Raw genomic sequence first — 13210 nt, forward strand, 5'->3', positions numbered from 1 at the left:
AATAGAATAAATACACTTGTCTGCTTTTATTTTTTTACCTTCATTCATATTTAAGTTCTGTTGGCAACCTTGTTCAATATAACCTATTTAAAACAATGATTCAAAATACAAGAAGAAGAAAAAAAAAAAAGAAATGGAGAAAAATCCTAAAAGCCATTCTTAAAGCTATTTTTGTTCAACAACTTCTTTAGGAGACAAAGGCCAAAGTAAAACACTGTCAAAGTTTAGGAACTTTATACATATGATACATGTATAACAGCATGAATTTGCTACATATGTCTTTTTTCCTCTTTTTTGTACAAATCAGTATGACTAGATAAAAAATAGCCATTTTCCATATCAAAGTAAAATAAGTTTTTTAAAGTAAAATCATTTTAAAATACATTTTCTCACACATTCACTTCTTTCTTGGAATTTTCCTTGAGGAGCGTTTGTCTCCTCTGCATCTTCCTGTGCTTTGCCCCGTGTATGTGAGCCCTCCACTGGATCTCTCCTATCACCACGCGCTCGCAGACGTCGCACTCGTACCGCGTTTTGTCACCTGTGGAGAAATGGAGACCTTGGTAAAAAATATTTATTTATTTTATTTATTTATTTTTTTTTTTCCTCCCCAGGTAGAAGAAATGAAGCACAATCTGTATGTGGGAGCAATCATATGGAGATCATACTTTTAATAAAAAGAAATGTTATTAATAAATGTATTCCATCTTGTATTTAAGTTTTGTTTCTGATTAGATAGCAGAGCAATCGTATCTCAGTGCTAACTTTATAACCAAAAATCAACTCGGAAACAATGTTTAATTCCAAATGCAATGATATAGGAATAAGGCAGTTCCTGTTACCTAATTGTTTCTGGGAAGCAAAGCACATATTTTCCTGATTCTCTCTAATCTACATCAAACTTGACTGTGATTTCAAAGTCTCCTTCCACCATGAATTGATTATCGAAAACTCAATTTAATTCATACTGGATCTCAAGCCAATTTCAAATTCAATTTCAACCTTAAAATTATGTTTTTCTTTAAGAATTGTCCTGCAGGATCTCTCACTAACCTCGGTTGACATCCTCTACATCAGGCGATTCTTTGGCCATGTTGGCAGTCGAAAGCTCTGGCTCTCTCCCTTCTGCTAAAGCTTGAACGACACCCTCGGCAGGGAGGCGCACTCGCTCATCCCACTTGCTCGGATCAGACCCGTCTAGTGCAAAGACTGGCGGAACCTGAGGAAAAGAAATGTGTCAATTTCCAATTTACTGAATGTAGTTTTTCTTCTTATCTACTAACTTAATCTCATGTAAACTCCAGTGAATGAAAAAAGAGACTACTGTCCCTCAAACACTATCATTTTTCGTTACAAAAAGAAAAAAAATTTCTCCCATCCAATTTTCTCCTAAAACTAAACCATTTGGGGGAAAATGTAAATGCCAGGTGAGAAATAGTAAGAAAGGAGTCAGAGGAAGTGGAGACAGAATGGAGCTCTTTAGGGAGGGTGTGTCGAGGTACAGAAGAGGTGTGTTGTGTACGGAGCATTAGGAAAGGAAAAAGGAAAAGAGCAAGTAGTGGATTTAAAAGATAGATGAAGTGGGGTTAGAAAAAAAGATGAGCTTTTGAGTGATGTGATGAATGGATATATAAGTGGTACACTGAGAAGACAAAGGAAGTGAAAAATAAGGTGAATGAGATGGAGAGCACAGATGCACAATGGGGAAGACACATGGTTTTGAATTTTGAGGAGAAAAAGTAATTATTCTGAAAGGAGGTTCAGCATTCCAAAAATAACGTCATCAGGGGGGAAGGAAGCAGTGAATGATGAGGGGAATGGCAGTGTGTGGATCAAGTATTTGCCATGAGCCATGTTCCCCGGGCACAGAAGAAGGATGTGTTTTGGGTAAACAAAGGGGCCCTATGGACAGTAATGAGTATTATGGTGTTGGCTGTTGGTATCTGGTGCAGTAAAGAGTTCCCATGAGAACACTAGAGCATGTGTGAAAATATGAAGTAGAAATATGAAATATGAGTTCCTATAGTGTTGTATGTCTCACTATTTCATCTGTTGGAAATGAGACATCCATTTCCAAGCTTGGAACACAAAATGGGCACCAGTGAAACCTTTATGTCTACCAGACAGGTTTTATTTCAGAGGGAGGGAGCAGCACAAAATATATCTAGGGCTTTCTTGCTCCTTTTCATTCACTTGTTTTGACTGGAGACTTTGCAGATTCAATAATATAGTAAACACAAAAATTAACCTTATATGTGCCATCTGACAGTCCTTCTCAATGTTGTAATCAACTGAAATTGAACCAAGTCCAAATCAGCTCATTAAGTCTTTGACTGAGATGCCATGATTTTATAGGCATAAAAACTTTATTTTATCATATTTTCCTTCTTTCATAAACAAATACAAAAGAAATAACCATCCCAAACAAAATATATATGAAGAAATGAAGAAGAGGAAGGTGACCTGTGTTTACAGCTGCAAGTGGAACTACACAAGCTAGCCACATAGGCACAGGGTCATATTGCAGCCACTGCATATGGTTTTGTTCACCTTCCTCTGCTCATTCTGGTTGCACATCTTGCACCACTTTCTGAGCAGGAGTTCAGCCTCCTACTATGTATCATAGTTCTCTGACATCTTGACAAGTGCTTGCTAGAGACTGTGGATGGGTGCCATTCCAGGCTTTCTTTCCTGCTGGTGCCATTTATGTTTGGGATTTTAAACTAAACCTATATTGTAGTAATTATAGTAATTGTAATGAAAATTTCCATCATCAGTCACTTTACATTATAGTAACATTATATAAAAAAAATGATAGAAAAAACTCTGATAGATACATAAAGATCTACTCATGTTGGCACATTCACGTCATCCAAGCTCATTGTATAATTTTTTTTTTTACAATTGGCACATTCACATCAGCCGTATCCAACAGGTTAAGAGATTTACGTGGAAAAAGTAGTGAAAAAATCTTTAGAAAAGGGTTAGAGCTTCTGGATGGTGCCTGGCAAATTTGGGAGTGTGTGTGGGAGAGAAATTTTAAGTGCAGTATGAATAAAGTGATGAACAAAGGAAATGAAAACTGAAGAAACCTGAGAGTGAAGCTAAATGAGGTGGTAACGAGAGGGTAAAAGAAAACCCGGTATCATGTTGTATGTCAGTGAAACAGGGCAGAGAGAGACTAACATACAGAAAAGTGAAAAGAAAGATTTTGAGCAGAAAATATATGTTGTGAGACAAGGGGATAAGTCTGCTATCCTTTCCAACCTTTTTCGTTGGCTGCATGAGGTGTAAAATAAGGGAGATTTGCAATAGGGATAAACCAACATTAATGGTTGGTCACTGCCACTGAAGGACAGAATGATGAGGATAAAAAGTACCAGCAGTATATATAAAAAACATAAATAAATAAATAAAAAAAGGTATTCTCTTTCGAGAAGATTATGCCCAATTCATACCTGACGATCGGTTGGCAAGAGGAATCGGTTCTTGATCCACTTGAGTTGCTTTCTTGAATACCGTCTTGTCACCTGAGATAACAAAGTGGGAAGAAAATTAACATGTACAGAGATTAACGATTTCCTAAATACGATATCATTCTTAAACTATGCTAAGAAACACATTATCAAAAACTTTCTTTCATTATTTAACCCATCCCCGACGGGGGAATTCTAGCCTTGAAAGTCCAAATGAGGAGCGTTCGAATAAATCATTGAGATAGGTGAGAGAGGGAGAGAGGGAGAGAGGGAGAGAGGGGGAGAGACATGACCACCTGTCCTTTGTGGGTGAGAGAGAGAGAGAGACAAGAGAGAGGAGAGAGAGAGAGAGAGAGAGAGAGAGAGAGAGAGAGAGAGAGAGGAGAGAGAGATACGAGAGAGAGAAGAGGTGGGGAGGGGAGAGGTGTGGAGAGGAGAGATAAGAGGAGATGAGAGGTGAGAGAGAGAGAGTGAGAGAGAGTGTTTAAAGAGAGAGAGAGAGAGAGGAGAGAGAGAGAGAGAGAGAGAGAGAGTGAGAGGGTGAGGGGGAGGGGGAGGGAGATGGAGGGGAGAGGGAGTGGTGGGGGGGAAAGGGAGTGAGAGAGAGAGAGAGAGAGAGAGAGAGAGAGTGAGAGTGAGAGAGAGAGTGAGAGTGAGAGAGAGAGAGAGAGAGAGAGTGAGAGTGAGAGAGAGAGCGAGAGTGAGAGTGAGAGAGAGAGAGAGAGAGAGAGAGAGAGAGAGAGAGAGAGGGAGAGGGAGAGGGAGAGGGAGAGGGAGAGGGAGAGGGAGAGAAAGAGGGAGAGGGAGAGATAGGAGAGAGAGAGAGAGAGAGAGAGAGAGGAGAGGGAGAGGGAGAGGGAGATGGAGAGGGAGAGGCAGAGAGAGGGAGAGAGAGAGAGAGGAGAGGGGAGGGGAGAGGAGAGGAGGGTGAAGGGAGAGGGGGACGAGCTAGCGGCAGAGAGAGAGAGGAGAGAGAGTGCAGAGAGAGCGCAGCGCTCGACGCGACGGGCGCGCGGGTGAGGGGAGGGAGGTGAGGGAGGGGAGGGAGAAGAAAGAGAAAAAGAGAGAAAGAGAGAGGGAGATAGACCTAAGCCCAACCAGACCCCACCTGCTTCAGTGCTGCCACTCCCGCCTCGTACAACTTCCTCCCGTCCTTTGTCTGCTGCTCCTCCTCCGTCAGCACAAGATACTGGTGGAACTCCTTGAAGCCGATGCTCTGGAAGATGCCCTTGGTGTAGTCGGCCAGCTGAGACCCCACCTCACCATTACATGACCTCTCCGATCGAGAATTATTAAGAGCTATACAAACCACTCTCGCTGTCGTCTCCTCACCCAACCCTCCTTCAGCCGCTGCTTGTTGTAGTCGGCGTGGAAGTCCTTAAGCTCCTGCAGGAGGCCACGTTCTATCATGTCATCCACGCGTCTGTCTAGTCGCTGGTCTAGGACGTCCTGGCGGATGGAAGAGAATGGGACTGGAATTCAGAGGAGTAAAAGAGTGAAAGCTGGAGTGAAAGAGTGAGAACTGGAATAATACAAATAACCAAAAAGAGGAAGTCTTCACTGACTCCTTCCTATCGCAGATCTCATTCGCAACCAAATTTCAGACACCAGACACAAACCAGCTGTGCATGCCTACCTGATCGCACGTGACCCACAGGATGACAGTGCTGGGGTACCTGAGGGCGCCCCCGAGCCTGGACCCGCCCTCCTGTTCCTGCTGCTCCCGGAGGACCTCGCTGTGCCGTCGCCCAGTCTGCTCCCACACTTGAAGAGATCTGTGGAGATTTGCCGTCATTAGAATTTGTTGTACTTTATGGAAGGGGGAAAAAAGAAAAAGAAGAAACGAAAACCGCCCCGAGGAACAAACAGAAATGACGAAAATGAGAGCTTCCATCCGGGCGGGAAGGAGAGCAGTCACGTTAATGGGCACCTCAATCATGGCCTGTCATTACTGCTGGATGGGAATGGGAATGTGAGAGGGAAGGGGGTGGGGGGGGGTGGGACACAAGGACACGGTTCCATCAGTGACTCTGGACACTGGCTGGGTGACGTGGTTGATGGTCCTCTTCTCTATACTTAGAATCGAGGCAAAGGTGTATGTATGTATATGTATGTATATGTATGTATATGTATGTATATGTATGTACATGTATGTGTATATATATTTATGTATATGTATGTACATGTATGTGTATATATATTTATGTATATGTATGCAAATGTATGTGTACATATGTGTATGTATGTATGTATACATATGTGTATGTATGTATATGTATATATAAGTATGTATGTACATGTATGTGTATATATATTTATGTATATGTATGTATATGTATGTATATGTATGTATATGTATGTATATGTATGTACATGTATGTGTATATATATTTATGTATATGTATGTATATGTATGTATATGTATGTATATGTATGTACATGTATGTGTATATATATTTATGTATATGTATGCAAATGTATGTGTACATATATCTATGTATATATGTATGTATGTACATGTATGTGTATATATATTTATGTATATGTATGTATGTATGTATATGTATACGTATGTATCTATATGTATATGTACATGTATATGTATACGTATCTATATGTATATGTACATTTATATGTATACGTATGTATCTATATATGTACATGTATTTGTATATTTATGTATTTTTATGTATATGTATGTATCCATGTACATGTTTATGTATGTGTATGTATCTATGTACATGTATATGTATACGTATCTATATGTATATGTATACGTATATATCTATATGTATATGTATGTACATGTATGTGTATATATATTTATGTATATGTATGTATATGTATGTATATGTATGTATATGTATGTACATGTATGTGTATATATATTTATGTATATGTATGTATATGTATGTATATGTATGTATATGTATGTACATGTATGTGTATATATATTTATGTATATGTATGTATATGTATGTATATGTATGTATATGTATGTATATGTATGTATATGTATGTATATGTATGTACATGTATGTGTATATATATCTATGTATATATGTATGTATGTACATGTATATGTATATATATTTATGTATATGTATGTATATGTATGTGTATATATGTGTGTATATGTTTATGTGTGTTTATATGTATTTATGTGTATATGTGTATATATATTTATGTATATGTATGTATATGTATGTATATGTATGTACATGTATGTGTATATATATTTATGTATATGTATGTACATGTATGTGTATATATATTTATGTATATGTATGTACATGTATGTGTATATATATTTATGTATATGTATGCAAATGTATGTGTACATATGTGTATGTATGTATGTATACTTATGTATATGTATGTACATGTATGTGTATATATATTTATGTATATGTATGTACATGTATGTGTATATATATTTATGTATATGTATGCAAATGTATGTGTATATATATCTATGTATATATGTATGTATGTACATGTATGTGTATATATATTTATGTATATGTATGCACATGTATGTGTACATATGTGTATGTATGTATGTATATGTATGTATATGTATGTACATGTATGTGTATATATATTTATGTATATGTATGCAAATGTATGTGTACATATGTGTATGTATGTATGTATACATCTGTGTATGTATGTATATGTATATATAAGTATATATGTATGTATATGTATGTATATGTATGTATATGTATGCACATGTATGTACATGTATGTGTATATATATTTATGTATATGTATGTATATGTATGTATATGTATGTACATGTATGTGTATATATATTTATGTATATGTATGTATATGTATGTATATGTATGTATATGTATGTATATGTATGTATATGTATGTACATGTATGTGTATATATATCTATGTATATATGTATGTATGTACATGTATGTGTATATATATTTATGTATATGTATGCACATGCATGTAGGCGTACATGTGTATGTATGTATATGTATATGTATGTATATGTATGTATATGTATGTATATGTATGCACATGTATGTACATGTATGTATATGTATGTATATGTATGTATATGTATGTATATGTATGTACATGTATGTGTATATATATTTATGTATATGTATGCAAATGTATGTGTACATATGTGTATGTATGTATGTATACATATGTGTATGTATGTATATGTATATATAAGTATGTACATGTATGTGTATATATATTTATGTATATGTATGCAAATGTATGTGTACATATGTGTATGTATGTATGTATACATATGTGTATGTATGTATATGTATATATAAGTATGTATGTACATGTACATATATGTATGTACATGTACATACATGTATGTACATATGTGTGTGTGTGTGTGTGTGTGTGTGTGTGTGTGTGTGTGTGTGTGTGTGTGTGTGTGTGTGTGTGTGTGTGTGTGTGTGTGTGTGTGTGTGGTCCACACATGTAAAGCTAATCTTATCCATAGGAAACTGTTAACTACTGTAAGGATATTAGAAGCAGCAAGTGATGAGGCTTGATCTATAGGTGACAGCGTCCATGGTCAGGCCAATAAATTATACTATGCCGAGTGGTAGGCCTAATCAAGGACTGTCATTATGATGCCAAAGGTACATGAATGAGCGAGTATATAAGTGTAAATGACATTTTTTTTTTTTTTTAGCAAACCATACTGTGTTTGTTTGTGTGTGTGTGTGTGTGTGTGTGTACGCAAAATACAGAAAGAGAATCAAACATTACTTCCAAACCTCTTGGCGAAAGAGACAGGATCCCAATGCTGCCACCACTTACAAACTCTAGGGCCCTCATGCCCACACAAATAACATTCCTAACGTGGGAATTGGAAGATGATTTGGTAACATGGTTTACCTGTGTGGACAATAGAACTTGCTCATCCTGGTAATATTACCACACTGGGAAGAAATGAGTCTCTTGTATACTTTTTAATTAATTGAAATTTTGATTATTTACTACTATTATCATATACTATTGCATAATAAAGTTAATCTAAGCTTAATGTACTTCACAAGGAGAAAAAAAAAGTGCACGTGAAGACTAATCACACACAAAATAAATAAACAAACAAACAAACAACACACAAAATAAAAAAAGACATACACATGAGAAACTTAAAAGAAAAAGAAGAAACGAAAACCCCCCGGAGGAACAAACAGAAATGACGAAAATGAGAGCTTCCATCCGGGCGGGAAGGAGAGCAGTCACGTTAATGGGCACCTCAATCATGGCCTGTCATTACTGCTGGATGGGAATGGGAATGTGAGAGGGAAGGGATGGGAGGGGGGGGGAGTCGTAAATGGGGGGGGGGGACACAAGGACACGGTTCCATCAGTGACTCTGGACACTGGCTGGGTGACGTGGCTGAGGGTCCTCTTCTCTATACTTAGAATCGAGGCAAAGATGTATGTATGCAATCTGTCAGTCAATCGTCATAATAATTATCATTACACTAACTTCTCAATTGTCAAATAACTATCATCGCCAACCTGTCAACCCGTCATTCATGACCAACATATCAAATGCATCTTCGACTCACTCAATCAAAAATATAAATAAATAAATAAACATTGCGCATAACTACTAGCTAAATAAAGAAATTAAATTCAAAATCATTATGACTACTGATCTCAACAACTGGACATTTGTCATGATAATTTAAAAAACGAGTCATATCACGTCATGTCAAAAGGCAGCGAACAGCACTACCTGACCATGCTAAGTGACAGCTAACTTGACAGCGCTGATCAGCTGGATTAATTAACATTCCCGTTCTTGGGGGGCAGAAGTGCATGATGCGCATGACTATCCTTTTTTATCATGTGATTGATAGAAGACCTGGCTGGGATTGCCAAGATTATATGTAGGTTTTAAATAAAGAGATAGGTAGATATAAAGACACAGACACAAACACACGAACACGAACACGCACAAGTGCACAAACACAAAAACACAAATACACACACACACACACACACACACACACATAAATCAAGGCCTTACATAAGGAGTTGGTGGTGGAGGGGGAGGGGAAGAGGAGGTGGTGGTGGTGGAGGGGGAGGGGAAGAGGAGGTGGTGGTGGTGGAGGGGGAAGGGAGAGGAGGAGGAGGTGGAGGGGGAAGGGAGAGGAGGTGGTGGTGGAGGGGGAAGGGAGAGGAGGTGGTGGTGGTGGAGGGGGGGGGAGGAGGAAGAGGTGATGGTGGAGGGGAAGGGGAAGGAGGAGGAGGTGGAGGGGAAGAGGTGGTGGTGGTGGAGGAGGAAGAGGTGGAGGTGGTGGTGGAGGGGGAAGGGAGAGGAGGAGGTAGTGGAGGAAGAGGGGGAGGTGGAGGAAGAGGGGGAGGTGGTGGTGGAGGGGGAAGGGAGAGGAGGAGGTGGTGGAGGGGGAAGGGAGAGGAGGAGGTGGTGGAGGGGGAAGGGAGAGGAGGAGGGAGGGGAGGGGGAAGGGAGAGGAGTTGGTGGTGGAGGGGGAAGGGAGAGGAGGTGGTGGTGGAGGGGGAAGGGAGAGGAGGTGGTGGTGGTGGAGGGGGAGGGGAAGAGGAGGTGGTGGTGGTGGAGGGGGAGGGGAAGAGGAGGTGGTGGTGGTGGAGGGGGAGGGGAAGAGGAGGTGGTGGTGGTGGAGGGGGAGGGGAAGAGGAGGTGGTGGTGGTGGAGGGGGAGGGGAAGAGGAGGTGGTGGTGGTGGAGGGGGAGGGGAAGAGGAGGTGGTGGTGGTGGAGGGGGAGGGGAAAAGGAGGTGGTGGTGGTGGAGGGGGAAGGGAGAGGAGGTGGTGGTGGAGGGGGAAGGGAGAGGAGGTGGTGGGGGAGGGGGAAGGGAGAGGAGGAGGTGGTGGAGGAAGAGGGGGAGGTGGAGGAAGAGGAGGTGGTGGTGGTGGAGGGGGGAGGGAGAGGAGGTGGTGGTGGTGGAGGGGGAGGGGAAGAGGAGGTGGTGGTGGTGGAGGGGGAGGGGAAGAGGAGGTGGTGGTGGTGGAGGGGGAAGGGGGAGGAGGTGGAGGGGGAGGGGGGAGGGGGGAGTGGTGGGGAGAAGAGAGGGGAGGAGGTGGTGTGAAGGGGGGGAGAGGGGGAGGAGGTGGTGTGGAGTGGAAGGGAAGGGGGAGGGGGGAGTGGTGGGGAGGGGAGGGGGAAGGGGGGGATATGGAGGGGGAAGAGGGGGGAGATGGAGGTGGAGGAAGAGGAGGTGGTGGTGGTGGAGGGGGAAGGGAGAGGAGTTGGTGGTGGAGGGGGAAGGGAGAGGAGGTGGTGGTGGAGGGGGAAGGGAGAGGAGGAGGTAGTGGAGGGGGAGGGGTGGAAAAGGAGATTGAGGTTGAGGAGGGAGGAGGAGGATGAGAAGGAAGAAGAGGAAGGGGATGAGAAAGGAGGAGGAGACGGAGATGTAGGATGAGCAAGATAGGGAGGAGGTGGATGATGAGGAAGAGGAGGAAGAGGAGGAGGAAGAAGAAGAAGAGGGGAAGGGGGCGGAAGAGGAGAAAGAGGAAGAATAAAAAAAAAGAAAAAAAGAAAAAAGAAAAAACGAAAAATAAAGAAAAAATGCCTTTATGATTGAAAAAAAAAAAAAAAAAATCAGAACCAAAATCTAATCAGAAAATACGCAACCGAGCGCCGTCCGATTCAACTGCTTCCCCGCGTCCGAGAAAAAAAAAGACAAAAGGTGAAAAGGAAACAGAAAGAAAAGGTTAATACAACCACAATCAACACTTCTCCTGTCCACTCTCCTCTCTCTCTCCCTTTCCCTCTCCCTCTTTTCCCTCCTCCTTTCTTCTTTTTCCTTTCTCTTCTCTTCTCTTCTCTTCTCTCCTCTTTCCTCTTTTCTCTCACCTCTTTCCTCTCTACTCTTCGTCTTCCTCCCTTCCCCTCCCCTCCCTTCTCGTCTCTCGTCTCTCGTCTCTCGTCTCTCGTCTCTCGTCTCTCGTCTCTCGTCTCTCGTCTCTCGTCTCTCGTCTCTCGTCTCTCGTCTCTCGTCTCTCGTCTCTCGTCTCTCGTCTCTCGTCTCTCGTCTCTCGTCTCTCGTCTCTCGTCTCTCGTCTCTCGTCTCTCGTCTCTCCTCTCACCTTTCTCTCTTTCCTCTTTCGTCTCAGCTCACACCTCCACCAACCATTCTTTCTACGCACATAACTCTTTCCTCTCTTCTGTCCTCTCACTTTTCTCTTTCTCCCCCTCGGTCTTCACTTCCTCTCTCTTTCTCCTTTCCCTCTTCACTCCCTATCTCACTCTTCTCCTTCTCCTCTGCTCCTTCTCTCTCTCACGTTCTTCTTCCTTCTCCTCTCACTCTTTTCCCTTTCTCTCACCTTTCTTCTCTCCCTTCTCCTCTCACCTTTCTTCTCTCCCTTCTCCTCTTTCCTCTTTCCTCTCTCCTCTCTCCTCTCCCCTCTCCCCTCCCCCCTCTAACCCTCATTCTTCTAACCCCCACCCACCAACCATTCTTTCTAAAAAAAAAAAAAAAAAAAAAAGAAAAAAAAAAAAAAAAAAAAAAAAAAAAAAAAAAAAAAAAAAACAGGACAAAAAGTCTACGAAGTCAATACAGCAGACCAAACCATCACCTCCCCCCCCCCCCAACCTAAAAAAAAAAGAAGAAAAATACATTTTTACAATCCCGGCCACATCTGCAGAGGACGACGAGCGAGCGAGCGGCGAGGGGAAAAGATTGAACATGAGGGGAAAAATAATAAAACAGCAGCACGTCGTTCACACTGGAGTCTAGGTGTAGGATTGCGTTAGTGGCTAGATGGGGGGGGAGGGGGAGGGGGGGGGGGAGGAAGGGGAGGGGAGGCGAGGGGAGGGGGGGAGGATGGGAGGGAGGGGGGGGGAGGGAAGGGGGGGAGGGGAGGGGAGGGAGGAAGGGAAGGGAGGGGAGAGGAGGGAGGGAGGGAGGGATGGGAGGGGAGAGGAGGGAGGGAGGGATGGGAGGAGAGGGGAGGGAGGGAGGGAGGGAGGGAGAAAAAGAGAGAAAGAGCGATGGAGGCACGGAGGAGAATGAAAAGGAGAAAGAAAGAAAGAGGCAGGCAGAATGAGAGCGGTAAAGCCAAAGAGAGAGAGAGAAAAAAAATGAGAGAGAGAGAGAGAAAGAGAGAGAAAGAGAGAGAAAGAGAGAAAGAGAAAGAGAGAGAGAGAGAGAGAGAGAGAGAGAGAGAGAGAGAGAGAGAGAGAGAGAGAGAGAGAGAGAAGGAGGGAGAGAGAGAGAGAGAGAGAGGGAGGGAGAGAGAGAGAGAGAGGGAGGGAGAGAGAGAGAGAGAGGGGGAGAGAGAGAGAGAGAGAGAGAGAGAGAGAACGAAGGGGGGATAGGAAAAGAGAAAATGAAGATAGGAAAAGAGAGGGAAGGAGAGAGAGAGAAAGAGTGGAAGGAAGAGAAGAACAGAGGGAGGGAGAGCTCGATGGAGACCTGTCATCCCCACCAATGTACAAAAAGCAAATCAACACAACGATACAATAATGTTCTGTGGGATGGCCCCATGGGACATCAATTAATGCTATCTAACAGAAGACTACATAAAACGCCTATATTGTGTATAGAGAATGTGTGTGTGTGTATGTGTATGTGTGTGTGTGTGTGTGTGTGTGTGTGTGTGTGTGTGTGTGTGTGTGTGTGTGTGTGTGTGTGTGTGTGTGTGTGTGTGTGTGTGTGTGTGTGTGTGTGTGTGTGTGCGCGCGCGTGTGTGTGTGTGTGTGGTAAATAAAATAACTAAACTTTAGTTACAATGTG

General features: G+C 42.2%; 1 protein-coding gene across 1 annotated transcript in view; it reads right to left on the minus strand.

Annotated features, from left to right (window-relative positions):
* Positions 1-219: 219 nt before the first annotated feature.
* The window catches only part of LOC122257503 (tRNA dimethylallyltransferase-like), a 37761-nt gene continuing 24770 nt past the window's right edge, over positions 220-13210 (minus strand). The window contains exons 3-8 of the mRNA XM_086532509.1: positions 5113-5251; positions 4809-4925; positions 4585-4722; positions 3459-3530; positions 1054-1219; positions 220-541 (exon numbers count right to left, since the gene is read on the minus strand). Of these exons, the coding sequence (XP_086388635.1) occupies positions 390-541; positions 1054-1219; positions 3459-3530; positions 4585-4722; positions 4809-4925; positions 5113-5251 (784 nt within the window). The 3' untranslated portion in view covers positions 220-389. The remainder of the gene's footprint in view (positions 542-1053; positions 1220-3458; positions 3531-4584; positions 4723-4808; positions 4926-5112; positions 5252-13210) is intronic.

The sequence above is a fragment of the Penaeus japonicus genome, unplaced genomic scaffold, assembly GCF_977035675.1.
Source record: "Penaeus japonicus unplaced genomic scaffold, GWHDUDI00000001_assembly GWHDUDI00000037, whole genome shotgun sequence".
NCBI classification, from domain to species: domain Eukaryota; kingdom Metazoa; phylum Arthropoda; class Malacostraca; order Decapoda; family Penaeidae; genus Penaeus; species Penaeus japonicus.